The sequence below is a fragment of the Sus scrofa genome, chromosome 17 (assembly GCF_000003025.6).
Source record: "Sus scrofa isolate TJ Tabasco breed Duroc chromosome 17, Sscrofa11.1, whole genome shotgun sequence".
NCBI classification, from domain to species: Eukaryota; Metazoa; Chordata; class Mammalia; order Artiodactyla; family Suidae; genus Sus; species Sus scrofa.
In genome coordinates this window covers 39,253,318-39,280,040 of record NC_010459.5, presented here as the reverse complement: position 1 = coordinate 39,280,040, position 26,723 = coordinate 39,253,318, and the positions used below count along the sequence as shown (strand labels likewise).

Here is a 26,723-nt window from a genome sequence, read left to right as displayed (position 1 = left end):
TGTTTCTTCAGATCTCCTCCTCATCAGTAAATCTGCTAGCCATTTAACATCCTGCAGTAAATCCCTTCCTGCTTACATTAGCTAGATTTGACTGTTCTCCAGGACTGAACCCAGAATAACAACACAAACACACTGGCTGCTGAAACAACCAGCCCTTGAGTAACATGAATGTACATCTATACATTTCACTGTTATGAAGGATGTGCTACACACAATTTATAAATAAAATATACCACGCTCTTATTGGAAATTCCATATAGCCAATCGATCCTCACAGAATCTTTTTGTTGACTTTGAACTCTTTTATCTATGGCCGGTCTGTAATCACAATTCAACCAACATTTGACAAATGAAGTTGCATCCCAATCCACTCTTTTCCCAATAAATTTAATATTATTAAATCTGATTTGTAACCTACTGGTAAACTGTTTCTCACACTCACATAAATTATATTCATTAAATTTAAACCTCTTTTAGCTTTAACACTATCTTTATTGGAACTCCACCTGTTCATCAATGATATAACTTCTATGATGAATCTATGATGAATCATTTTATTAAATTTTTATTATAGTTTATTTACAATGTTCTGTCAATTTCTGCTATACAGCAAAATGACCCAGTAATACACATATATACATTCTTTTTCTCACATTATCTTCTATCATGTTCTATCACAGTGATTAGATATAGTTTCCTGTGCTATAGAGCAGGACCTCATTGCTTATCCATTCTAAATGTAATAGTTTGCATATGATGACCCATTTTTAAGTACTGGAAAAAATTTCTTTAATTTTCTTCTCTCTACAATGTAAGGGCTACAGACCCAGCTCACTTTTATGTTTTTTGGGTTTTTTTTTTTTTTTTTTGTCTTTTCTAGTGCCACACCCATGGCATATGGAGGTTCCCAGGCTAGGGGTCTATCGGAACCATAGCTGCTGGCCTACACCACAGCCACAACAGCACAGGATCCGAGCTGTGTCTGCAACCTACACCACAGCTCACAGCAACGCCGGATCCTTAACCCACTGAGAAAGGCCAGGGATCGAACTTGCAACCTCATGGTTCCTAGCCAGATTCGTTAACCCACTGAGCCACGATGGGAACTCCTTATGTTTTTGTGGGTTTTTTGGGCCAGCCCACTTTTAAATTTAATCTGCTTTATAAACATTTTCTCCATAGCTTTCCTAAAACATCAGCAAAGCCAGCAAAGCCAGCAAAGCCATAAATCAAGTGTCTGCCTATCTCCATTGTGTATATACTCCCACCAAGGTTGATTTTAAGCTATCAACGAGAAGTCACTGAATGTGGAATTGAGAAGAGATCTGCACAGTGGTATAGATATCTGCCATATAGATATATGAGATAAAAGTAACCTCAAGAGCATAAACAACAAGAGTTCCCTGGTGGCTCAGTGAGTTAAATGATGTCACAGCTGGGGCTTGCATTTGATCCCTGGCTGGGGAATCTCTGCATACCATAGGCACGGCCAGAAAGAAAAAAAAAAAAGAGAGCACAGATAACAGTAAAATGCAATAACTTCACTAGGAAATGTTTTTCATTATTACCCTTGTTTTGAATATAATACATTGAATTTTAATTTCATGTAATTTAATTTTTTTTTTTTTGCTTTTTTTTGGGGGAAGGGAGGCCTCACAGGTGGCATGTGGAAGTTCCCAGGCTAGGGGTCTAATCGGAGGTACAGCCACCAGCCTATGCCACAACCACAGCAATGGGATCTGAGCCACATCTGTGACCTACACCATAGCCTGCAGCAACTCTGGGTCCTTAATCCACTGAGCAGGGCCAGGGATTGAACCCATATCCTCAATGGATAATAGTCGGGTTCATTTCTGCTGAGCCACAGTGGGAAGTCCCATATAATTTAATTTTTTTTCTTTTTCTTTTTTTGCCTTTTCTAGGACTGCTCCTGTGGCATATGGAGGTTCCCAGGCTAGGGGTCTAATCAGAGCCACAGCCTCCAGCCTATGCCAGAGCCACAGCAACGCAGGATCCGAGCCGTGTCTGCAACCCACACCACAGCTCATGGCAACGCTGGATCCTTAACCCACTGAGCAAGGCCAGGGATCGAACCCACAACATCATGGTTCCTAGTCGGATTTGTTTCCGCTGTGCCATGATGGGAACTCCCCATATAATTTAATTTTTAATAATTATTATGTCTTGCAAGATTCCTGAAAACTTAACAATCAGCTCTTGCAGGCCAGGAAGAGCCAGCTCCAATATGCAGCTTATATTGCCCCCTACTTTTGTGTAAGAGTCCAATAGTTGAAGACTCATCTCCCACTTTACCTCCTTCAGGAAGCCTTCCTTAAAGCCTTCAGCCTTTGGAGAGTTCCCCATCCTGAAATCTTATAATGCACAAAGTTTGCACTCATCATTTGGTAGTTGGCATTGACAACTTTGTCTATGTTCAGAATCTAGTGGAGAAGATATATATAGAGAGAGATCCAGTCTTTTCCATCTTTGTATCCCTCCAGAGCATGAACCAATGAATCAAGACTTTGGTAAAAACTTTGCAAGTACCTGTGGTGGCTTAACATGTAAGCAACAGGTATATGAGAGGTACTAAAAGTGCGGGGGCAGAATTCTGGCTCTGCCACTTACTAGCTGGGTAGCTTTTCTTAAGGAATCTTAGCTTCAACTTCCTCATCTGTAAACTTGGAATAATAATATCTTCTTGGTAGAGCTATGGTGAAGGTTTATGGTAGAATGGTAGGGAATAATGATGCTAGTAGAACTCCTAGCATATCAGTGAAGAGCCTCAAAAAAAAAAATTGTGGCTCTTATGAGGATGATGATTAACTACTTAGAGTTTGAGCAGAGTCACCAGTTGACAGAAAGGTCAACTCAAATCCCAAGTCCCAGCACCTGGGAAGAAGAGCTTTGGAGCTGCCCCTCATCAGCTGTATGACCCTGGACAAGAGACTTACCCTTCCTTTCCACTTCTGTCAAATGGGGATAATGACAATACCAACCTTCTTTTGGTATACAGTAAGCACTCAATAAAAGTTAGATTTTCTCTTCATCATCAACCAACAGAGAAGTTGGCAAAGGACATAAAGCAATACATAAAACACAAAATTCAGATAGTAAAAACATGATTAATCTCACAGTAATCAGAAAAAATATAATTTAAATCACCAATAAGGTAGTAATTGCTACCTATTAAATTAAAAACCTTAAAAAAATTTATAGCCACACTTGCAACATATGGAAGTTCTCTGGGCCAGGGATTGAATCTGAACCCCAGCTGCAACCTACACTGCAGCTGTGGTAACATGAGATCCTTCAACCCACCATGCCTGGCTAGGGATCAAACCTGAACCTCTGTAGCAACCCAAGCAGCTGCAGTCAGATTCTTAAATCTACTATGCCACAGTGGCAACTCCAAATTAAAAAACTTTTGAAAGAATGATTGGTAGAGGTTGGTGGCACTAGCAAAGTTGTACTTTGCTGGAAGCTATAGAAAGTGGATCCCTCCTTTTGGAAAGCAATTTGTTCCAAGAGTCATAAAACAGTGATTCCAAGCAATTCCACTTTTGAAAATCTATTCTGAGGTGATGAGCTCATTTTTTCCTCTTTCTGGAAAGTTATAATGTGGTTGTATCACTTTTACAATTTAAACATTATAATTGTTTAAAGTGACTTGACATCATTAAAATTCAAGAGCCAAGTGCATAATTTAAACATGTATCTCTGTGTAAATAAAGTTTATGAGCTCAAGGAGTGGGTACTCTCCCCCCTATACCACCAGCCCTTTTTCTAATATAATAGCTATATATGGTAAAATTCACAGCAACCCTCTAAGGGAGGAAGGCCAAAGTGTGTCCTTTGCATTTTTAAACTAGGACATGGGTGCTCAGAAAAGGACCTGCTATAGACCAGGGCTCAGCCCCATCATCATTAGATTAAGTACCCTCTTCCCAGCTTCGCCACCCTCTACCCTAGACCTCTCACCTTACAGACAAACATGATGAAGGACGATTCTACAAAGTCCTTTGAGATCAGCTGCCCATAGGAGAACTTTTCTACCTTCCCCAGCATTACGAGCTTCCAGAGCTTATCATCAGACCAGGAGTGAAACAGATCCATTTTCCTGAGAGGAAAAAGCCTGTTAGACTTCATTGCCTCTATCACCAAAGGTGTCTCATACTTAGCAATTTCTGGCAAGGGAATATCTTCACCTGCTCTTGCAAATGCCTAAAGTGGAAGATTCCACACACCCTCTGATCGCTAGCCTAACCTGTGGCCAGTCTCCTGTTAACCTGTCATCTTTGCTCCCCTGCCCTCTTCTTAAGGCCCTACCCACCAGCCACTTAATACACCTCAAATACTCCTGGGGTAATCGGAGCTATGCCTCTCTCACTCCCATCCCCCCTCCAGGAGCTTCTCCTGGCTGAATCCCCCCTCCATTTCAAGGAACATTACACTCAAGAGTTTCTCACACTTCAGCTCACTGGCTGTTCTGCCCCCAGCCTAATTGTCCTGGCCCTACCTGTGGTTTTGGCAGCTCATTCCAACCCCTGTCTCCTCCAGTCTATTGACTTCAAACACTCAGTCCTGGCCTGGGAATGGGGGAAGTCGGGATGCTCCTCTTTTTGCTATTTGTGCCCTGTGGTAGAAGGTAGCAATCCCGTGGTGACCACCCCTGCCCCTGCCCTTGAACCTCATACACCACCAGTCATACGAGGCTCCATGCACAGGGCTGCTAACAATTGTCTTAAATCTTCTCATATTCAACAGATTATGAGCTCAGGACTCAGGTGACTCAGACCCTCAGAGAAGGGGGTCACTGAGTTCTGTCCAGGGCATCAAAGGGGGAACAGGGTTAGTGCCATGTCCAAGGAGGAGAAGGACCTGGAGGCACAGGAGGGAAAGCAGGGTCACCACAGAATGAGTGTCTACTGTGCCCAGACTAGGTCACACACTTCCCACGATCATCTCATTTGATCCTTAAAATTACATCAGAACAGAATCACTGTCCCCATTTTACAGGGCAGGAGACTGAAGCCCAGAGAAGTGACCTATCTAGGGTCCCATGGCTGATAAGCCTAAGAGCTGCAATTAGAACACAGCTCTTAGGCTGTGTAAAAAAAAATGAACAGCCCCTCCTTCTGGTCTGAGACCCCCCAGCCCTTTTCGGGCTGCAGCCCCTTCATGTAGACTGCTTTCTCTCAGCTCTAGACCACAGGGGCCAGACTTCTTTGTCAACACACTTCTCAATGGCCGTGCAATCCTAAACCTTGTATTTTCCATACCAGTGCAGATACGCCACTTGACTTTCACTCTTTTCTTCAAGGTGAGTAACTAATGATAGTTAAATGACCACCTGCAAGTGCCTGGCACTGTGACAACACGAGGATTATGATGGTGAAAAAGGCAGGTCATGGAGTTCCCATTGTGGCTCAGTGGTAATGAACCCAACTAGTACTGTGGACACGGGTTTGACTCCTGGCCTTGCTCAGTGGGTTAAGCACCCAGCATTGCCGTGAGCTGTGGTGTAGGTTGCAGAGGCAACTCAGATCCCATTGCTGTGGCTGTGGTGTAGGTCGGCAGCCACAGTTCCTATTCAACCCCTAGCCTGGGAACTCCCATATGTCATGGGTGCAGCCCCAAAAAGACAAAAAAAAAAAAAGGCAGGTCTGCCCTTGCCACTATACCACTTCCTGTCTGATGGTATAAAAAAACTATAAAGAAAGTATTGTATGATCAAGAATTCCAGTTTGGATGGAACTTAAGGAAACACAGGGTGTGACAGAAGCATTGAGGGGGGCATCCTCTCTCTTCTGGGGTATGGGAAGGTGGCCCTGGTTAGTGAGGTGGGATGGTGAGGTCCAGGGATTTCTGAATCAGACATTATGGACACATCACCATCCTGAGCCTTGGTTCCCTCACCATAAACTGGGGAGAATAAGAGAAACAACACTATGGGATTGAATGTGAGATTAGAGAAAATGGGTGGTACAAAGTGCTTACTTAGCACCCTGCCTGGCCCAGCAAGTGCTCAGTGCATGTTAGCTATTCTGTTGTTACTATCTCACAAGGAAGGAATATTTGAGCTTCAACTTGAAGGTAGAGTAGGAGTTTACTAGACAGAGAATGTGGGGGAGAGGTGGGTATGGGAGAGCATTCCAGCAGAGAACAGCACGTAGTGTTTCGCACCGGGCCTAGGACAGAGGCAGCTAATAAATACACAGAGGGAAGATGCTGGCTCGTGGAATTACCTAAAAAATTCAAACCGATGCTTAGCATCCTTTTTAACTTCTTCATCCAGTTTATTAGCAAGGAAATCCTCTCTGTCAACAACCAAGAACTCTGTTTCTTCCATACAGACCACGGTGGCCCTCCTCACTGAAGATGTTAGAAGGCCCATTTCCTGTTGGGTGGACAGGAGCAAAGGCATGTGAGAGGCCATCTCCAGCTTTCTGTCCACAGCCTTGAACACCTCTTCCTGGCTTCCACCTACTCCCGGAAATCTCTCATCCCCAGACTGCAGGTTCCCTGGCCCGTTCTGTGCCCATTCACTCACCTCTTCTGTGGGTCTACTCCTCTCCCTCTTAATCTGCTGCTTATGGAGAAAGAGGCCACAGACTTGACCAAAGCAGAGAGAAGTAGCTGGAAAGGCTTTGCTGAGGAGTTGCCACATCTCTAAGGGGTTACATAGGCAACATACTCCTTAAACATCACGGATGAGGTGGTCAGACTTGGACATCACAGGGTTTATCTCAGTTGGTGTCTGACAGGTAAGAGCACTGGAACCCACAACAGGGCAGTGGCTTATACTGAGTGAAGGCAGGACTGGGTCTGGCCTAGAGGTTCTAGCAGGAGTCCTGTCACACCCCTAATCCCAGCCAGGAAGACAGACCCCTCCCCCATGCTTACCCCAAAACAGTTGCCCTTTTGCAGCAACGTTGGGTGGGGGTCCAGGAAGGCACTGCTGCCATCCTCGTCCTCGGTCACTGCGACCATGCCCAGGTAGATAAAATAAAAACTTGTGCCCCTTTGGCCCTTCTTGACGATCACACGCCTACGACCAAACCTGGGAAAAGATCATAGCTGATTGATATGGTAGCAAGACAGAGCCTGGTCCACAGTGGCAGGAGATCTGGACTGGCTGTGCTCTTGCTCTGGAGTATGAAAGCACAGACTGGGACTAGAAGGGAACCTCAGAAGAGCCCAGCCCCAGCCCCATCAAACTTGACCTCTTCACTAACATTTATCCAGTTGCCCGTCTCCATTAGATTGAAGCTTCCAGAGAGCAGAGCCTTTGTTTGCTTAGAATGTAAGTAAATGCTCAATGAATAGTCATTGAATAAATGAATGAACAAATGCTGACAACAGTGGCTGAGTAGCTAAATGATTAAGAGCACTGGCTTGAGAGTCAGACCAGGGTCTGAAACCTGGTTCTGCCCCTAGTTATGTGACACTGGGCCTGCTTCATATCCCCATTCTGAACCACACTTTCTCTTGTCTGTAAAATGCAGATAAGCATGCCTAGAAAGAGAGGGATAAATGGTCTTATTATGTATGATTCCTAATAGCTCACTACCCAACTGGGAACCTTCAGGGCAGAGGTGCCCAAGTTCAAAGCAAACTAACAGTTCTTAAGCTCAGAGAAGGATAGTTTCTGTATTTCAAATGCAAGTTCAAATCTCACTTCTTTTAATATTTATTAATTTTATTCATTCATTCAATAAGTTAGACAAATACAAATTATGTCTATCAGATATAGTAATAAAGGACACAAATTCTGTTCTCAAAATTATGGTTAAGTACAAAAAGCAAATAAAGTGATGTTGTTGTTTGTTTTTTGTCTTTTAAAGGGCCGCACCCACGGCATATGGAGGTTCCCAGGCTAGGGGTTCAACTGGAGCCAAAGCCACTGGCCTACAACACAGTCACAGCAACTCGGGATCCTAGCCTTGTCTTCGACCTACACCACAGCTCAGTGCAACACCAGATCCTTAACCCACTGAGCGAGGGCAGGGATTGAATCTGCATCCTCATGTATACTAGTTGGGTTCGTTAACCACCACAGGAACTCCTTTTTTTTTTGCAAATAAAGTTTAAAAATGCTTTAAGAGGGAGTTCCTATTGTGGCTCAGTGGGTTAAGAACTCAACACAGTGTCTGTGAGGATATGGGTGCGATCTTAAGCCTCGCTCAATGGGTTAAGGATCTGGCATTGCCACAAGCTTCAGCACAGGTCACAGATGTGGCTCAGATCTGACATTGCTGTAACTGTGGCACAGACCTGCAGCTGTAGCTCTGATTCACCCCCTAGCCTGGGAACTTCCATATGCCACAGGCACCGCCATTAAAATAAAAAAAGAAGGAGCTCCCTTCCTGGCTCAGAGGTTAACGAACCCAACTAGGACCCATGAGGATGTGGGTCCGGTCCCTGGCCTTGCTCAGTGGGTTAAGGATCCGGCGTTGAAGAGAGCTGTGGTGCAGGTCACAGATGCAGCTTGGATCTGGCATTGGTGTGGCTATGATGTAGGCTGGCAGCTGCTCGACTCCTAGCCTAGGGATTTCCATATGCTATGGGTGTGGCCTTAAAATAAATAAATAAATAAATTTAATTAAATAATAAAAATGCTTTAAGAGAAGTAAAGCACAGGCTAGTTCAGAAGCAGAGAGAAAGGGCACTTAACCCAGTTTACGAAGGCCAGAAAAGGTTCTAGGATGGCGGCTGAAGTCATCCAGGTGGACAGAGAAATGAAAGAGTGTCCTAGGCAGAGAGACCACCATGTCCAAAGGCAATGAAATAGCTGGAAGGCTGGCAACTTCAAAGAAATAACAGTAAGCTTCAACAGAAGAAAGAGGAGATGGCCCATTGACAATGACTAGATGGGAGAAGGCAGGCATATTCAGCCACGAAAAAAATAAGACTTTGGGGACAACAGAACACAGGCCAGCCTTCATTCCAAGGTAGATTCTCAGAGACCATCTATTCAACCTACATTTTGGAGGTGAGGAAAGAGAGTCCTGGGGAGCCCAAGGCTTTCTGAAGGCCACATAGTGAGTCACACTTGAGTCAGTGCTAGAACCAAGTCTCCTACAGCAGATATCTATTATTTTCACTTCCCAGCAGCTGGTCACCCTTTTTCACCAACTGAGCCCTGGTTTTACTCTGGGAAAAACACCTTTTCTTAACTCCTAGATGATCAGAACATCACTGACCCACTTGTGACTCAGCTAAGGTCAGTCTGGTTCAGAAAGAACTAATCCTAAGGCTTTGGCTTGCCTGGCAAGAGTTTTCTCTCTTTCCCCAGGTTCTGAACCTGGAAAGCTGTAAGTTTGGAGCTGTGGTTTTAGCGGCCATGAGAGTCTCAGCCAGAGGCTCTTCTTTGCATTTGCATAAGCTGCCTTATGCAAATGAAGTATCAAGATTGGGAGAGAGACAGACACAGATAGTGGGTCCTGGTGACACTGAGCCCATGAATCCAGCTAAGCCTAAAGCTGGAGAACTATTTCAGGACTTTTCAGATACAGGAGCGCATTCCCTTACGCTGGGTTTTCTGTCACTTCTGAGTGAAAGAATCCTATCTAATCTGCTAATTTCCAGTCCCAGAAATAATCAGCAACTAACAGAGGGTTTTAACAATCACCACTTCCTAATGCTAACAAAAAGCCCATAAAATCCATATTATCCTTCTCACTTCACTGATGAGGATACTAGTCTCAGAAAGGGAAAGTGGGAGTTCCCTTCATGGCTCAGCAGCTAACAAATCCAACTAGGATCCATGAGGATGTGGATTCGATCCCTGGCCTCACTCAGTGGGTTAAGGATCCAGCATTGCCGTGAGCTGTGGTGTAGGTCACAGACACGGCTCGGATCCCGTGTTGCTGTAGCTGTGGTATTACGCTGGAAGCTGTAGCTCTGATTCAACCCCTAGCCTGGGAACCTCCATATGCTGCCACAGGTGCAGCCATAAAAAGCCAAAAAAAAAAAAAAAAAAAAAAAAAAGAGAGAGAGAGAGAAAAGAAAAGAAAGAAAGAAAAAGGGGAAAGCAGCTTGCCAGAGGTCACTCCGGGTAGACAAGGCATTACATTCCAGAGCTCCTAGGCCTGTGATTTTTTTTCTGTCTGCCATGAAATCCTACTTAAAAGAGCAGTGACTCTCTCTCTTTGGGCTGGAACAAAGCAGATGGTTCCTTCTGCCGGTAATGTCCCGTCTATACCTTGAAATCTACCTGTTCAAAAGCCACCTCTCCTGTGAAACTCCCTTGGCCAAGCCAGCTGGAAGGTTACCCCCTCCCCCCATCTTATTACCTGTGAAATGGACCCTGCATGAGTCATAAAGGGCCGTAATACATAGTTAGTTGTGATATGTCCTAGACTGTGACTTCAATAAAGGAAGATATGAAGGTACAAAACTATGGTGCACTTACATCTTAGATTTTCAAAACAGATCTTACTTCAAATATTCTGCTAGGCTGTCCTCCTTAGGCCACTGAGATGTCCTAGAAATAACTATCTTATATGCACTTAGACTTCTCTACTACAAGGGATTTACATGGTCCTTTTTTGTGGCATGGACCAAATGACAATTTGGTGAAGACTTCACAGAACAATGTTTTAAATGTATAGAATCAAATACTGCAGAATTATAGTTAACAAAACCTCAAGTCTGTGATGTGGCAATTTATGTGCCTCTTTATCAAGGCACTGAAAAACAAGATCTGGCAGCAGATCTAATAACTACCATAATTTCAAAGATGTGATAAATATAAATTATTTTTTGAGAAATCTGCAACAACTTGGATACGTAAAAATATCTGTAATTTCTTTTGGTTAAAAAAAATAAGTCAGAGCAGAGTTCACACTGTGGCTCAGCAGGTTAAGAACCCAGCTAGTATCCATGAGGATGCAGGTTGGTCTCTGGTCTCACTCAGTGGGTTAAGGATCGAGCACTACAGCAAGCTGCAGCACAGGTGACAGATGTGGTTCAGATTTGGCGTGGCTGTGGCTGTGGTATAGGCCAGCAGCTGTAGCTCTGATTCGACCCCTAGCCCAGGAACTTCCATATGCTACAGGTATGGCCCTAAAAAAAAAAAAAAGAAAGAAAAATAAAATAAATAAATAAAAAAAAATTTTTAAAGTCACAGGAATGACCAATACTAAAATGGTTACCTACATCCATGACTAAAGGAAATGATAAATTTCAGAGGTTAGTGAAAGTACAGATATGTTTTTCTCATCCAAGTTCACAGACCCTTGCCCTCATTGTTCCTATGTGGATATAGTACATCATCTATGACCCCTTCTGGCTTTTAGGGCCTGGATTTGAGTCTCAACTCTGCTACCTATTTTCTGGGTGACCTAGGATGAGTCATTTCCTCCTCTCTGAGTCTCAATTTCCTCATCTGAAAAATGAGAGAATTAGATTAGATCCTTTCCAAGGTTCCAGAAAGATCCTCTTCAGATTCAGTGGCTCCTCAAATGGATGAAATAAAATGTGCTACAGGAGTTCCCATCATGGCACAGTGGAAATGAACCTGACTAGCATCCATGAGGATGAAGGTTCGATCCCTGGCCTTGTTCATTGGGTTAAGGATGCAGCATTGCCATGTGCTGTCGTGTAGGTCACAGACATGGCTCAGATCTGGCATTGCTGGGGCTGTGGCATAGGCCAGCGGTTACAGCTCTGATTCAACCCCTGGCATGGGAACCTCCATATGCCATGGGCGTATCCCTAAAAAAAAAAACAACAACAAAAAAATGTGCTGCAGTCATAACTGAGACCACAAAGGTGAAGTGATACATGGTTTCTCGTGGCTGACATCCCACAGAGGGGCTGGTGGACCTGCCAGAGCCCTTCTTGCCCAGCCCCACCCCTGCCCAGGGGCCAAGGGGTGTGCCCCTCACTGACCGTTCAAAGCGTATAACCTTGGCCAGAAGCAGCTGCAGGGGCTCTGAGTAGTTCCGGAAACTATCCAGAACCTGCAAGAGGTTACAGAGGGCCTGGATCTCCTGCTCTGTCCTCCAAGCAGGCTTCTTCTGCGCTATCTGAACGGCCCTTGGAGGGAAGTGACCCTGGGGAGAGAGAGCCAAAGTGACACAGAGGACCCAGCAGTTTCCCTCAGGGGCTAGCAGACAACTCCCACTCTCCTGCTTTTACACTTTCTACTCCCCATACAACAGGGGCTGACATGAGTGCCTACTGTGTGCCAGGCTTTGAGATAAGCATCTACACACACTGTCTCGTTGCATTTTTGCCCAAAGAAGTGAGGCACGATTATTATCCTATTTGACAAATGAAGACACTCAGAAAGGATTATAACCTAGATCTGCTACATGCCAAGGCCCGTATTCCTAACCACTGACTCTACTGCCCCTGCCATTCATTGACTGGCCCCCAGTCAATAATGGGACTCCCTGGGCTCCGAGAGCCCCTCAATACATGCACACTGCAGTCAGGGGAGATCTCCCTGCCTCAGCCTGTACCTCAGCATGCTCAGGAGATGAAGGAACAAAGAGAACCCACAGAGACTATTAGCTACGACTCACAAGCCAGAACTTATAGGGAGGCAGGAAGATCCTACCCATTTCCTCACACTCCTTCCTGAGAGGGAAATGGCACTGTGAGTTGCTAACAGCCCCCACTGGCTGCCCTTCACACTAAGGAAAAAAATCTTAACTCCTACAACAGCCTAGGGGGCCCACACAGTCTGACTCTACTTCACTACCACCCTCCAACTTTACCTCCTGCCTCTCCCCTTCATTCTCTCATCTCTAGCCTTCTACCCATCTCTTGCATGTGCCAAGCTCACTTCTGTCTTTTCGTCTTCGCTTGGGCTGTTTCCTCCACCTAGAACGTTTTTCCCCCTGGATTTTCATATGGCCAAGGCTGCCTCCTCCTCCTCATTCTGCTCTCAGCTCATATGGCAACACAGCCTCAGGTAGTCCCTTCTGGATCATCTGAGCTAAAATACTAGGCAGCCTTCCCAGCCCTCTGTAGGCTCTGAATCATTTTCTTCAAACCGTTTAATAACTTCTGAAATGATCTTATTCCTTTTTGTTAATGTGTATATTATCTGTCAGTTCCCCACCATGCCCCCCCAAACTTAGAACTGCACTGTCCAGGATGGCAGCTTGTAGCCACATGTGGCTATTTAAATTAAATTAGATAAAAAATAAGTCCCTCAGTCACACTAGCCATGAGTGCTCAATAGCTACATGTGTCTGTTGGCTGCTATAGTGGGTAATGCAGGCTACAAAACATCTCCATCGTCAGAGAAAGTTCAATTGGACAAATAAGTTATAGAATATAAGCCATGATATAAACAAGATAGAGGCCTCTTCTACCTTGTTTACCTCTCTAGAATAACATCTCACCTTAGTGGACATTCAACAGAATAAATATTTATGAAGGGACTGAATGAATGCCAGCAGCCTTACATAACAGTATTTATAGAAGCAAAAGGAAAGTGGGACACGATGCAGAATTCTGGACACCACAACAGATGTGAAGCCTTGCATATTCACTTGGAAAGGCAATATAGCTCAAACAATTAAAAGCACACAGGTTCAAAGTTCCCATTGTAGCTCAGCAGGTTACAAACCCAACTAGTACCCTTGAGGATTCAGGTTCCATTCCTGACCCAGCTCAGTGGGTTAAGGATCTGGTGTCACTGTAAGTTGTGGTATAGGTCACAGAGGCAGCTTGGATCTGGCGTTGCTGTGGCTGTGGCATAGGCTGGCAGCTGCAGCTCCAATTTGACCCCCTACCCTGGGAACTTCCATATGCTGCAGGTGTGGGCCTAAAAAAAAACCCATATAGGCTTTGGTGCCAGGGCTCTGAATTGAAACTTTGTCCTATTTCCTAGCTGTGTGCCTTGGCACAGATCACTCCTCCCTGAGCCCCAGCCTCCCTACCTGAAACTATACGTACAAATAGGAGAGTTAATATGTGTCAAGGGCTTACAATGTGCCTGGCACAGAGCAAGGGCTATATGGAAGTGATGGTCTTTTTTATGGTGAATCCAATCTTTCTCCTTTCTAATCCTCTCTTACTATCAATAACCCACTAGGATTTTTATCATAAGGTCTACTTATGGCAAAACTCAGATACCTCTGGCTTCTATGAACCAAACTTACTCTTTCGGCCCACTCGGGGCCCTGATTACTTCAGGAAATCTTTCTTACCATTCTCAACCCTTGAGACTCCCTCCCATGGAGTCCTACAGAACTGACAGTTTGTTCTTTAATGTCCTGGGTAAGTTTCATCACCTTAACTCCTAATTAGCTTCCTTAAGGACAGGTGTGAAAGGTACACAACCTAGCACAGTCATCCTCGTCCTCCAGTATCCACAGGGAGGGGAAGGATTGGTTCCAGGACCCCTGCCAACACCAGATCTATAGATGCTCAAGTCTCATAAAAAATGGTATATTTGAACACCCCCCCTCCTATACGTTAAATCATCTCTAGATTACTTATAATACCTAATGCAATGTAAATACTATGTAAAAAATTGTAAATACAATGTAAATATTACATAAACAACTGCTGAGTGCAATTATTCAAGTTTGGCTTTGTGGAAGTTTCTGGCATTTTTCTTTTCCAAATATTTTCTATCCATGGTTGGCTGAATCCACAGATATGGAACCTGCAGATACAGGGAGCCATCTGTATTCCCCACCACTAGATAGAGATCTAGGCCTGCCTCAGGAGTTCAAAAAATATCTGGAATGGAGAAAAGGGAATATTATTCAAACAGAGCCTGGGAGACTTGATCCTTGCCTGTTTCTCAAGCACCATTTCTCAGTGCTGTCACCCTCACTCACTTCAGGCCAGACCGTCACTATGTTCCTTTAACATACAGGAAGGATAAATGAAACTAAGAAGGGTGGCTATGGGAGTTCCCATCGTGGCTCAGTGGTTAACGAACCTGACTAGCATCCATGAGGACATGAGTTTGATCCCTGGCCTTGCTCAGTGGGTTAAGGATCCAGCATTGTCGTGAGCTGTGTGTAGGTCACAGACGCAGCTTGGATCTGGCCTTGCCGTGGCTGTGGTGTCGGCTGGCAGCTACAGCTCCAATTGGTACCCCTAGCCTGGGAACCTCCATGTGCCGTGGGTGTGGCCCTAAAAAGACAAAAAGACAAAGAAAAAAAAAAGGGCTGCTGTAAACCTACCACCCAAAATTAGCCATTAACATGTGGCATACTTGTTTCCTGCATTTTTCTTATGTATAAAGACAAAATATGAACATTTTTTCAAGTAACACATAACTGGATTTTCCATTAAAAATCAGAACAATGTAGATAGTTAAATCCCCTTGTACAATGTCACCCCAATTCAGATCTGCTCTCCACCACTACAGTTAACCATTTATAATAAAATAAGTATATATATTATTATATACTTACACATGTGCCCAAATAATGCATATAGAATTGTTGTTGTTTTGTCTTTTTTGGGCCTCACCCACGGCATATGGAGGTTCCCAGGCTAGGAGTCAAATCGGAACTGCAGCTTCCAGCCTACAGCACAGCCACAGCAATGAGGGATCTGAGCAGCGTCTGTGACCTACACCACAGCTCATGGCAACACCAGATCCTTAACCCACTGAGCGAGGCCAGGGATTGAACCCATGTCCTCATGGGTCATAGTTGGGTTCATTACTGCTAGCTGCTCGACAGGAACTCCAGAATTTTGTTTTTATTACATAAAGTTAAGACTGCTGACATCCTTTATGCAACCTGCTTTTTTTCACTCAATTTTTTAAACTATATTTTAGAAATGTCCCCATTGGAGTTCCCATCGTGGCTCAGTGGTTAACAAATCCAACGAGGAACCATGAGGTTGCGGGTTCGATCCCTGGCTTCACTCAGTGGGTTAAGGATTTGGCGTTGCCTCGAGCTGTGGTGTAGGTCACAGATGCGGCTTGGATCCCATGTTCCTGTGGCTCTGGCGAAGGCTGGCGGCTACAGCTCCAATCAGACCCCTAGCCTGGGAACCTCCACATGCCTCGAGTGGCCCTAGAAAAGGCAAAAAGACAAAAAAAAAAAAAAAAAGAAAGAAAGAAATGTCCCCATTGTTTCCAGTGTCTCAAAAATGCTAACATAAATGAGTCTTTGATTCTAAGCCTCTATAATTCTTAAAGTTCTTCTTGAGAAGTCTGGCATTAGTTGAGTCCTAATATAGACTCTACTGAAGTTTAGTTTTCAGTCACAATCCAAGTGTTGTCCTGAGAGACAGCTTTTATATGTATAAATGTGTTTGTGTGTGTGTTAGCTTGATTGACATATAATTCACATGCCATCTGATTCATCATTTAAAGTGTTCAAATCAATTTTAGTGTTTTCAGAGCTGTGCAACTACCACCACAATGCATTTTAGAACCTTTTCATCACCCTAAAAAAGGAACCCAGAACCTATTAAGCCACTCAAAGGACAGGTTTTTAAAACGGGTCTTTACTCTCCATCTCTGTGTTGCAGAGTCAGTTATAACTCATTCAAGAGGCAGAGAGTCCTTGCCTGTAGATGGATTTTTCTTTCATGCTCTCTTCTCTCCCTCTACTGCAATGCATAGAAATGCCTTCGTCTCTAGAGTCCTGTGGCTCTCAGAGAGACTCCTAATTTCTCCTGTCTGAAGGGCAACACTTGAGTAACCTTCAATGCCCAATGTCAGACACTGGCTGGTCTTGAAAACTGAAAAAACAGAATTTGGATGGCTTCACTGTGCTTAATAAATAACAGAGCATGAGAAATTAGGTTATGTCCAGGGGAGGCAGGCAACAGAAGCCACAACTTCGTTCCCAGGGAGGAGGGGGAGCAAGGTGGCACAGGTGGTGCTAATACCAGTTATAAAGCTCTATTCTCCCTGCCTTTCCTGAGAGACAAACCAGCATGGCTGTTTCAGGCTGGGGTCGGGTCAGGCCTACATTGGTGAGAACTTCAGATTTTCCTATAAACAGATAAGCCCCTTTAAAATTTAAGTGAATTTTTTTTTTTTTTTGGTCTTTTTAGGGCCTCACTTGTGCTATATGGAAATTGCCAGTCTAGGGGTTGAATTGGAGCTGTAGCCACTGGCCTACACCACAGCAACACAGGATCCGAGCCTCGTCTGCAACCCACACCACAGCTCACTGCAACACTGGATCCTTAACCCACTTGAACCCATGTCCTCATGGTTACTAGTCAGATTTGCTTCTGCTGAACCACGACAGGAACTCATGAAATTTTTATTTTATTTTATTTTATCTTGCTTTTTAGGGCCACAGGTGCAGCATATGGAAGTTCCCAGGCTAGGGGTCGAATCAGAGCTGTAGCTGCTGGCCTACACCACAGCCACAGCAGCACCAGATCCAAGCCACGTCTATAACCTACACCACAGCTCACGGCAACATTGGATCCTTAACCCACTGAGCAAGGCCAGGGATTGAACACGAATCCTCATGGATCCTAATTGTTACCACTGAGCCACAACGGGAACTCCCGAAATTTTAAATTTTAATTTAATATCCAGGATTTGGCAGAGATAAGCCAGGAAGATAATTCTTGAAATTCAGAGAACAAATCACACAGTCTATTCCCTTCTCAGAATGGCCACCAGAGTCCAGGTGGGGGACAGATATGCCAGCATCTCTCAGGAAGTTTAGAGCAAACTGTGCTAATTCACACACAAGCTAGGGCTTTTCCCACTACCCTGATTATTTCTAAAGTGTCTGGGGCTCTCACATCCTCTGCTTTGCCTTCCACTGTTTTCCCATTGGTCCAAGCACGGGGAGATCACCCTTGCTGATCGTGCTCAGCTATGAAGCAACAATGGGTTCCAGGGGGCCTGCAACCTTGGAATGCCAGAACTGAAAGCGATAACTCAGTTCAGCTGTTTTATAGATGAGGAAACTGAGTGGCTAGCTCAGGGTGGCCAGCTCTCCTGATACCCAGCCCAGTGCTTCTTTCAGGCTAAGATGCAGGAAAAAAAAAAAATTCCCGGGAATTTCCATGTGGCTCAGCAAGTTCAGGAGCCAGTGTTGTCACTACTGTGAATTGGGTTGCTGCTGTGGTGCAGGTTTGATCCCTGGCCCAAGAACTTCTGCAAGCCTCTGGTGTGGCCAAAACAAACAAACAAAAAATTCCCAGCAGCAAGGACAGGGTTTTCTATACATACCGACTCTGCAACGAAGTCCATGGTATCAAATGTGATTCGACCTTGCTTCCTTTCCTGGGGGAAAAAAAAAGGGAAGCAGGAGTTGCAAAAAGGAAGGAGAATCAGCAAGACTGCTTCTAGAATGCTGCATTGAAACCAGAAGTGCCTACCTGGACCTCCATGGTGGGCAGGAAGTCTTGGGAAACCTCCTACCAACTGGGCCTCTTATGTCCACCTATGTTCAAAAGGCCCAAATCCACACAAGACTTGAGCCCAGCGCTGACAATGTATTATTATGGAGGCAGAGAGAGACGGGAGTAGGGAAAGGGAAAGGAGGATAGAGAGGAAGGATGGACAGAGAAAAGGAAGAGGGAAAAGAAGAAAAAAAGGCAGGGGTGTAAAGAGGTGAAAAAACAAAACAAAACAGAAAGGAGGGATAAAATGGAAGGAACAAATGAAGCTGACCTTAATTAAGTGCCTATAAGGAGCCAGACTTGGCTGATCTTACTCCATGTCATCATCAGGACAAAGCAGGTATCTTAAGCAGCTTCATTTAGGACTTGAAGTGGGTGAAGGAAATTGCCCAAGATCACACAGTGAGTCAGTGGTAAAGGACTTCTTCCTTGGGTAAAGGACAGCCAGGAAGAAGAGGTGTAGGGAGGCTTAGGGATGAACTAATCCAGCCTTATTTCCTAAACAGATGCAGAGAGGATGTGGAAAGAATAGAGAAAGGGGTAGAGAGAGAGGGAAAAGATGTTTAGGGGGAAGTAGAGGGGAGGAAAGGGAGAGACAAGGCCCTGGCCACTGTCCTGGGCCAAACCAGGACCCCCCATTCATCTCTCTGGGCACACCTCATGTCCTGCCCCAGAGCCCACTTGGATCCCTGTCCTCTCCCTCCATTTATAGGTACTTCTCAGGGAGACTGATGAAAGAAAGATGTGGTGTTCACAGAGATCCAGACTCCACTGAAAACCAATCTATAGCTCCGTCTGCCTGCCATCACACTCCAGCCCCCTGGTTTTCTGCCCGGAAGCCACATGACCCCCATACGTTGCCCCCAAGATGCTTCTGCTCTGTTCGAGGCCATCCTGACTGCAATGTTGTTAGGTTTAGCCTCACTCCCCCCTGATGACAAGCCTGGCTCTGGTCTTCAGTTTCCACCGCCCAGGCACCAGCCCAAGTCTCTTGGTAACCAAAGGCTGCTGGTCTCCAAGGCCCTTTACTTCACCACCACATGACACCCTGAATCAGAAAGTTCTTCCTGAGGTTACAATGCTCCTATTTTATATATATTTTTTTGTCTTTTGTCTTTTCAGGGCCGCACCCAGAGCATATGGAGGTTCCTGGGCTAGGGGTCTAATTGGAGCTGTAGCCACTGGCCTACACCACAGCCACAGCCACATGGGATCCAAGCTGTGTCTGTGAACTACACCACAGTTCATGGCAACTCCGGATCCTTAACCCACTGAGCAAGGCCAGGGATTGAACCCGTGTCATGGTTGCTAGTTAGGTTCGTTAACCACTAAGCCACAACGGGAACTCCTACAATGCTCCTATTCCATCCCTTCTCATCTCATGACCCAACAACATGACTTAATGTGGCTGCAGACTTGTTCAGTTTGGCCAGCACAGTGCCTTTGAAATATATGAATTTGAATGTCTTTTTTTTTTTTTTTTCTTTTTATGGCTTCACCTACAACATATGGAAGTTCTTGGGCCAGGGACTGAATCCAAGCTGCAGCTGCCACCTACACTGCAGCTCGGGCAACGCTGGATCCTTTAACTCACTGCGCCAAGCCAGGGATGGAACTCGCACCTCCAGAGCAACCCAAGCTGTTGCAGTCAGATTCTTAACCCACTGTGCCGCAGTGGGAACTCCTCGAATGTCTTTAGATGGGGTGAGCCGTTCCTCTCCAGCTGCCGCTCAGGTGGCTACTTCCTGCTACATCTTAAACTCAGCCACATACACACACAGTTACATTCCCTGTGGGCCCCTTAGAAATCAATCTCAAACATCTTCCTTTCCCCTGTCACTACCCCTCCATATCCCTCTCCTTGAGTGTTGGCCTTATAAACCATTCTGGGAAATAGCTTGGAGTGAGTTGCTAGATACAATGGGGCTGGATCTGGTCACTCTTGGGATAACAGGAATATGTGCAGGTTTTGTCCAGATATTTACTGGGGAAACTTTGGAGTCTTGGATAGTAATGAAGACACTGGGGAACCCAGAACAAGTTAATAGAATGGTGATCAACTTGTCTGAGCCAAAAATGGGCTCATGATCTACCACTGGAATAAGATATTTGAAATTGGCACTTTCTAGAAAACCTAGAAAGCATGGTCACCAGAGTGGTCTACAAATGTCCCCTTCTTATCTAGGTGGGGGACAGGAAAAAAGGCAGAGTAGATGAACATTTTGGTGGGAATTCAGGAAATCCTGACTCTATTTTGACTCCTTGATTTCTATCTGTTCTGATCACCCTTAGAATGGAGATCGTCTCTCCCCCACTCCTGATGTTTCTTTCCACGTGGAGGGATAATACTAACAGAGCACTACCGGCTCCTCTTTCTCATTGAGTAATGTAAGCTCCTTGGTGAATGTGGAAGGAGAAACTGGGCATGATCATCCCCTATCCTTCCCTCCAAGTCCACATTCTGCTCTGCCCTTCTCTGCTCTGAGTGTGGGACAGGGGGCCCTGCCACTGAAGTGAGGCCTGCCTTGGTCCAGCACTGCCTTGACTGGGGTCATCAGGAAGGCTCCCCAATTCTCAGGTGTAGTATTAGGTACCTTCTTGCTTGATGATACCAGTCACCTCCTCCAGTATAAGTCTCACCATTAATAAAAGTGACAATTTTTATTACAAAGGGTCTCCCATCTGCTCTACCCTTTTTCTTCTCTCTTTGTTGATTCAGAACTTGGGCTGGGAAGTGTGGTGCTATTAATTGGACACTTTTAAACCCTCGTAAACCTGCTAAGCCCAAGAGCTTACATCCCAGAAAGAGAAGATAGGGTGCTTTCTGTGAGCCGTCTCAATGATCTGATATTCCCGAAATCCCCGGAGGCCTTGGCGGAACATTTTACACACTCGGTTCATCATAATGATACCCATGGTAAGCTGGTACAGCCCCTGTGGAAACAAAACAAGCCAGATCAGTGGAAAACATCTGTTTTCAACAGTCAACATCAGGCTGGATAGTGCTGAACAAGGTGAAATGTAATAGGATTAAAAGCAGGGGTGCTGCTAGAACCATAGTTACATCTTCAGGAAGATTCCAGGCCTGCTGAAGTCATGTTGGTAGCCTGAAATTGACCATATTGGGAGTATTTATGCTACAGAAACTGGCAACTGCTACAAATGGGGGAATCTCCCTCCCCAGGAGCCAGCTATTAAAGCATCACCAGCACAACTCTTTCACTGCAGTCCAGAAAAGAGTGTGCACAAGTAACAGCAGTCAGGAGTTCCCATCATGGTGCAGTGGAAACGAATCCAACTAGGAGCCATGAGGTTGCGGTTTCAATCCCTGGCCTCACTTAGTAGGTTAAGGATCCAGTGTTGCTGTGAGCTGTGGTGTAGGTCGAAGTCGCAGCTTGGATCTGGCGTTGCTGTGGCTGTGGCGTAGGCCAGCAGCTACAGCTCTGATTAGACCCCTAGCCTGGGAACCTCCATATGCTTTGGGTGTGGCCCTAAAAAGACAAGTAATGGCAGGCAGTGAAGAGTGACGTGAAGAGCCTGAATTTCAGAAACAGACGGATCTGAAGGAAGGACAGTCAGAGAAGATGCAACACTGCTGGCTTTGAAGGCAGAGAAAGGGCCATGAGCCAAGGAATATGGGTGGTCTCTAGAAGAGAGAAAGTCAAGGAGATGAGTTCTTCCCTTCACCCCTGAGAAAGTAACATAGCCCTGCTAACACCTGGATTTTAACCCATGCCAGACTTCCATCCTATAGAAGATAATAAATGTGTATTGTTTTAAGTTGTTTAGTTGTGGTACAGCAGCCAAAAGAAAACTAATGTAACATCTAATCCAAGATAGGTCATGCTATCTTTCCCCTGGGAATTGGGAATTGGAACTGAAAACAGTATCAGCCTCTCCATTCCAGTATGAATTGAGGAATAAGGGCAGGCATCCTCTACCTCCTAGGTAAATACAGGGGACAGGGAAACAAGTTCAACAAGAGATAAATCTGGAATGTAAAACAATCTGCAAGTTAACTAATCCAGTTTCTTCAAAAGTCAATTTCACAGGAAAAAAGCAAAGTGTGAGGGCTGTTCCAGATTAATACTCAAGAGACATACAAACAAATGCAAAATACAAAGCTTGATCGGCTCCCGATTCATAATAACAAGCTGTAAAAGACATTTTAGGGACAAAGAAAGAAACATTCTACATACAGCAGAGTTACAGGACTGAACATGGCACTAGAACTGCGTGTATCAATGCAGGTAAAGGTCACACATAAATTTTGAGTGGAAAAAGGTTGAAATGAGATGCCATTTATGATTATCATTTTAAAAAATGTTCCACATACTGCAGTTGCTTATAAATATATGCAAACGTAATAAAAAATTTTAAATATAGATTGGAAGGGTACACATCAATCTCAGGAAAGTGGTTGCCAGTGAGGAGAAAGGGAGATGGTGAGGCACTTTACTTAAAACTGTTTTATACATATATACTTTTTTTTTTTTGGTTTTTAGGGCCATCCCTGCGGCATATGGAAGTTCCCAGGCTGGAATTAAATTGGAGCTACTGTTGCCAGCCTATGCCACAGTCACAGCAATGAAGGATCCGAGCCGCGTCTGTGACCCGCACCACAGCTCACGGCAATGCCGGATCCTTAAGCCACTGAGCAAGGCCAGGGATCGAACCCGAAACCTCATGGTTTCTAGTTGAAATTGTTTCCACTGTGCCGTGACAGGGAGCTCTGACTTATAACTGTAATATTTTCTTTTAAAATTATATATCTTAAAGGAAATATGGGGAAAGCTTTATTAATAAAACTAATATTTACTGACTACAATTTGCCATTCTCAGACACTACTCTAAGCCCATTATCTGTACTGACTTATTTAATCTTCAACAATAAATTGAGAGTTCCCATCATAGCCCAGTGGAAACGAATCTGACTAGCATCCATGAGGACGCAAGTTCAATCCCTGGCCTTGTTCAGTGGGTTAAGGATCCGGCGTTGCCATGAGTTGTGGTATAGATTGCAGATGAGGCTCAAGTCTGACATTGCTGTGGCTGTGGAGCAGGCCAGCGGCTGCAGCTCCGATTCAACCTCTAGCCTGGGAACCTCTGTATGCCTCAAGGGTGGCCTTAAAAAGCACACACACACACACACACACACACACACACAAACAACCACCACAGGCACAGTGGAAACAAATCCAACTAGGAACCATGAGGTTTTGGGTTCTATCCCTGGCCTTGCTCAGTGGGTTAAGGATCTGCCATTGCTGTGAGCTGTGCTGTAGGTCGCAGACGCGGCTCGGATCTGGCATTGCTGTGGCTGTGGTGTAAGCTGGCAGCTGTAGCTCCAATTAGACCCCTAGCCTGGGAACCTCCATATGCCACGGGTTCGGCCCTAAAAAGACGAAAGACAAAAACAACAACAACAAAATAAACAAAAAACAATAAATTGATGCAGTAGGTACTAATGTTATTATCACCCTTTATAGAAACGGACAGTAGCAAATCAAATAACTTGCCTAATACTAGTCACATGACTAATAGGTGACAAGGATTTGAACCCAGGAAGCCTGGCTCCAGGCACCATAAGTTTAACCTATTACTCTACCCTGATGCCAGGTGTTATTCTCTGAATCTCCTAACATCAAGAAGGGTGATTAAAGAGTCGTTCTCAGGGGCTCAAAGTGTAGCCAGTGCCAAGAGCAGAGTAGGCTACAGGGCAGGGGTCAGAATTCAGTCTTTCTGAAGCCTGATCTGGAATTCTTTCCTTTGTGACTCCAAAAGGTACAGGGTGGCCATGTTTATCCAAGGCCTTTTCCTACTGCTGACTCCCCCTTCCTCAAAATACCTGTCTGTGCAAACCTTCACTCTTTCCTCCCAGGCCCTTGGCACTCCTCACCAATTCCTTCTTCAGGATCTGCAAGGAGTGGGACACCATATATCTCCTCATGGTCCCTGAACTGGCAAATGGCACAACAGCCCCTTTACAAGAGCAGGATCACTAATCTTTGCCCAAGAATCTAGTAATATTAGAAACAAAGTTTCCCTCAGTGGCAAGGTTAAGGGTTCCTCTGTTCCTCCCACCCCACCAACAGTGACTGGAAGCCTTGTTCTGAAAAATCTCATTCTCAGAATCTCCTTATGTCATACTGGAAGATTCTGGAAGGAAGAGGGGGCAGTGGGAAGTACTGGACTCTGGCAATCTAACATTTAGTAAGCACTCATTGGCATTATCTTAGTTAATCTTCACAATTATTACAAGGTGAGGGACTTCACACCCATTCCTGACACAAGGCTGAGGTTCAAAGTAGTTAAATGACTGCCAGAGTCACATGGCCGTCTTCAAGAAAGTAGGAGGCTTCTGGGCTAGAGGCAGGGGCATCCAAAACCTCAGGCTGGGGACCACTCAGGCTTAGAAATTGGAGACCCTGGAGTGTAGGTGCATGGCATGACCCTACAAACCTTGTTAAAATTAGCAAATCTGGAATGCTCAACAAATTGGAAGTTGTCAACTAAATGGTGTGTCAAATCTTAAAAGGAACTTGGTGACCAGAACTCAATAACTCTGAGGTGGGAGTTCCTGTTGTGGGGCAGCTGAAACAAATCTGACTAGTATCCATGAGGATGTGGGTTTGATCCCTGGCCTCCCTCAGTGGGTCAGGGATCTGGCACTGCCACAAGCTGTGGTGTTGGTTGCAAAGGCAGCTCGGATCCCACACTGATGTGGCTGTGGCTGTCAGCTGTAGCTCCAATTAGACCCCTCACCTGGGAACTTCCATATGCTGCAAGTGAGGCCCTAAAAAGCAAAAACAAAAACAAAAACAAAAAAACTCTGAGGTCACTCCATTTAAAGGGGAGTTACAGTAAAAATAATAATAATAATAATAATAATAACACCAGAAAGGTAGGAGGAGGAGGCAGGGAATAAGGAAAACAAATGTTAGATAAAAGGCATGCACCAGAAAAAAAATTAACATGAAACAGATGATAATCATGAACAACAAAGGACTCAAAGGGCTTAATGAATTTTAAAGCAACAGATCAAAGTAAAGATGCCAGAGTTCAAAGAAGAGATGATGAAATAACTGGAGGGGATGGCACTGGCAAAGCTCAGGAAAGGAAATATTCTTTAAAAAACCACCTCACAAGGGAAGGTCATTTGAGCAACATCAAAAAGGAAGCAAGCCTTGCTGAATATAGAGGACAGGACTGCAAAAATCAAGTGAAGGAATTGGAAATGAACAATGATACGGAAACCAAGAAAAATAAAGCTAACAAGTATGGAGACACAGAGGGAGAGAAAGCAGGACAGTTGAGATCTTTTTCAGAGAGAAAACTTCACTGATTTTTTTTTGGCCATGCCCATAGCATGCAGAGGTTCCCAAACCCAAGCCCTGAGCCCTGAGTGACAATGCTGGATCCTTAACCCACTGAGCTACCAGGGAACCCCAATAACTGTAAACCTTAAGATAGCTCTTAAATCTGATAAACCAAGCATATTTACAGCTATAAAGGGAATTAATGATAATAATTAAAACTGGATAGGAAGGGTGAAGAAAAATGGAGGTATGACAACTACTCTTTTCTGACTTTTGTACTATCAGTTTTTAGGTAATAAAACAAAGTCAGTGCAGTATAATAAGGAACAAGGAGCTAACAGGTAGAGCACCACAGTAAAAACAGATTCACTGAAAATGGGAACCAGAAAGGTTGCAACTGAATAGGAATCAGTGAAAGGAGAAAAAAGCAAAAAGATTATGAAGTATCTAGGCTCCTGAATTACATTGGCTTATCAAAAATGAGAATGGCTAATAATAAGAGTTAATTACAAACATAATTATATACATAGGTTAGATTAAGCACCCTAGACTAGTTATCTTCTCCAGCTTATCAAAATATCAAAAGATAAAATAGACCTTCATCCCAAGATCAAACATATATGATAAAAAAAGGTCATCAAAAAGAAGTTAATAGTCAGTAGAGAGATCAGAGCAAGCCTCTTAGACTTCCTAATAAAATTTTAAACACACACACAAATGGAACATGCTGGGAACTTTTTATCCAAAACACTCCATTAGCTGATGAGGCTTCCTCTTTATAGCTGGCCACCTGGAATGATGTATGTAGTAGCATGTGGTATATGGAAGTGAAATTACAGGATTACTAAATCTGTTGAAAATCTGAATTTCGGAGTTCCCGTTGTGGCGCAGTGGTTAACGAATCCGACTAGGAACCATGAGGTTGTGGGTTCGGTCCCTGCCCTTGCTCAGTGGGTTAACGATCCGGCGTTGCCGTGAGCTGTGGTGTAGGTTGCAGACGCGGCTCGGATCCCGCGTTGCTGTGGCTCTGTCGTAGGCCGGTGGCTATGGCTCCGATTCGACCCCTAGCCTGGGAACCTCCATATG

General features: G+C 44.6%; 1 protein-coding gene across 3 annotated transcripts in view; it reads right to left on the bottom strand.

Moving 5' to 3' along the window:
• The window catches only part of CNBD2 (cyclic nucleotide binding domain containing 2), a 64,070-nt gene that overhangs the window by 29,404 nt on the left and 7,943 nt on the right, over positions 1-26,723 (bottom strand). For 2 of the 3 annotated variants that reach the window (XM_021077743.1, XM_021077744.1), the window contains exons 3-8: positions 21,115-21,252; positions 18,146-18,199; positions 11,899-12,062; positions 6,907-7,063; positions 6,249-6,400; positions 3,982-4,120 (exon numbers count right to left, since the gene is read on the bottom strand). In XM_021077743.1, coding sequence (XP_020933402.1) covers positions 3,982-4,120; positions 6,249-6,400; positions 6,907-7,063; positions 11,899-12,062; positions 18,146-18,199; positions 21,115-21,252 — 804 coding nt within the window. Of the gene's footprint in view, positions 1-3,981; positions 4,121-6,248; positions 6,401-6,906; positions 7,064-11,898; positions 12,063-18,145; positions 18,200-21,114; positions 21,253-24,217; positions 24,914-26,723 lie in introns of those variants that run through there. The other variant, XM_021077745.1, reaches the window with a different exon arrangement.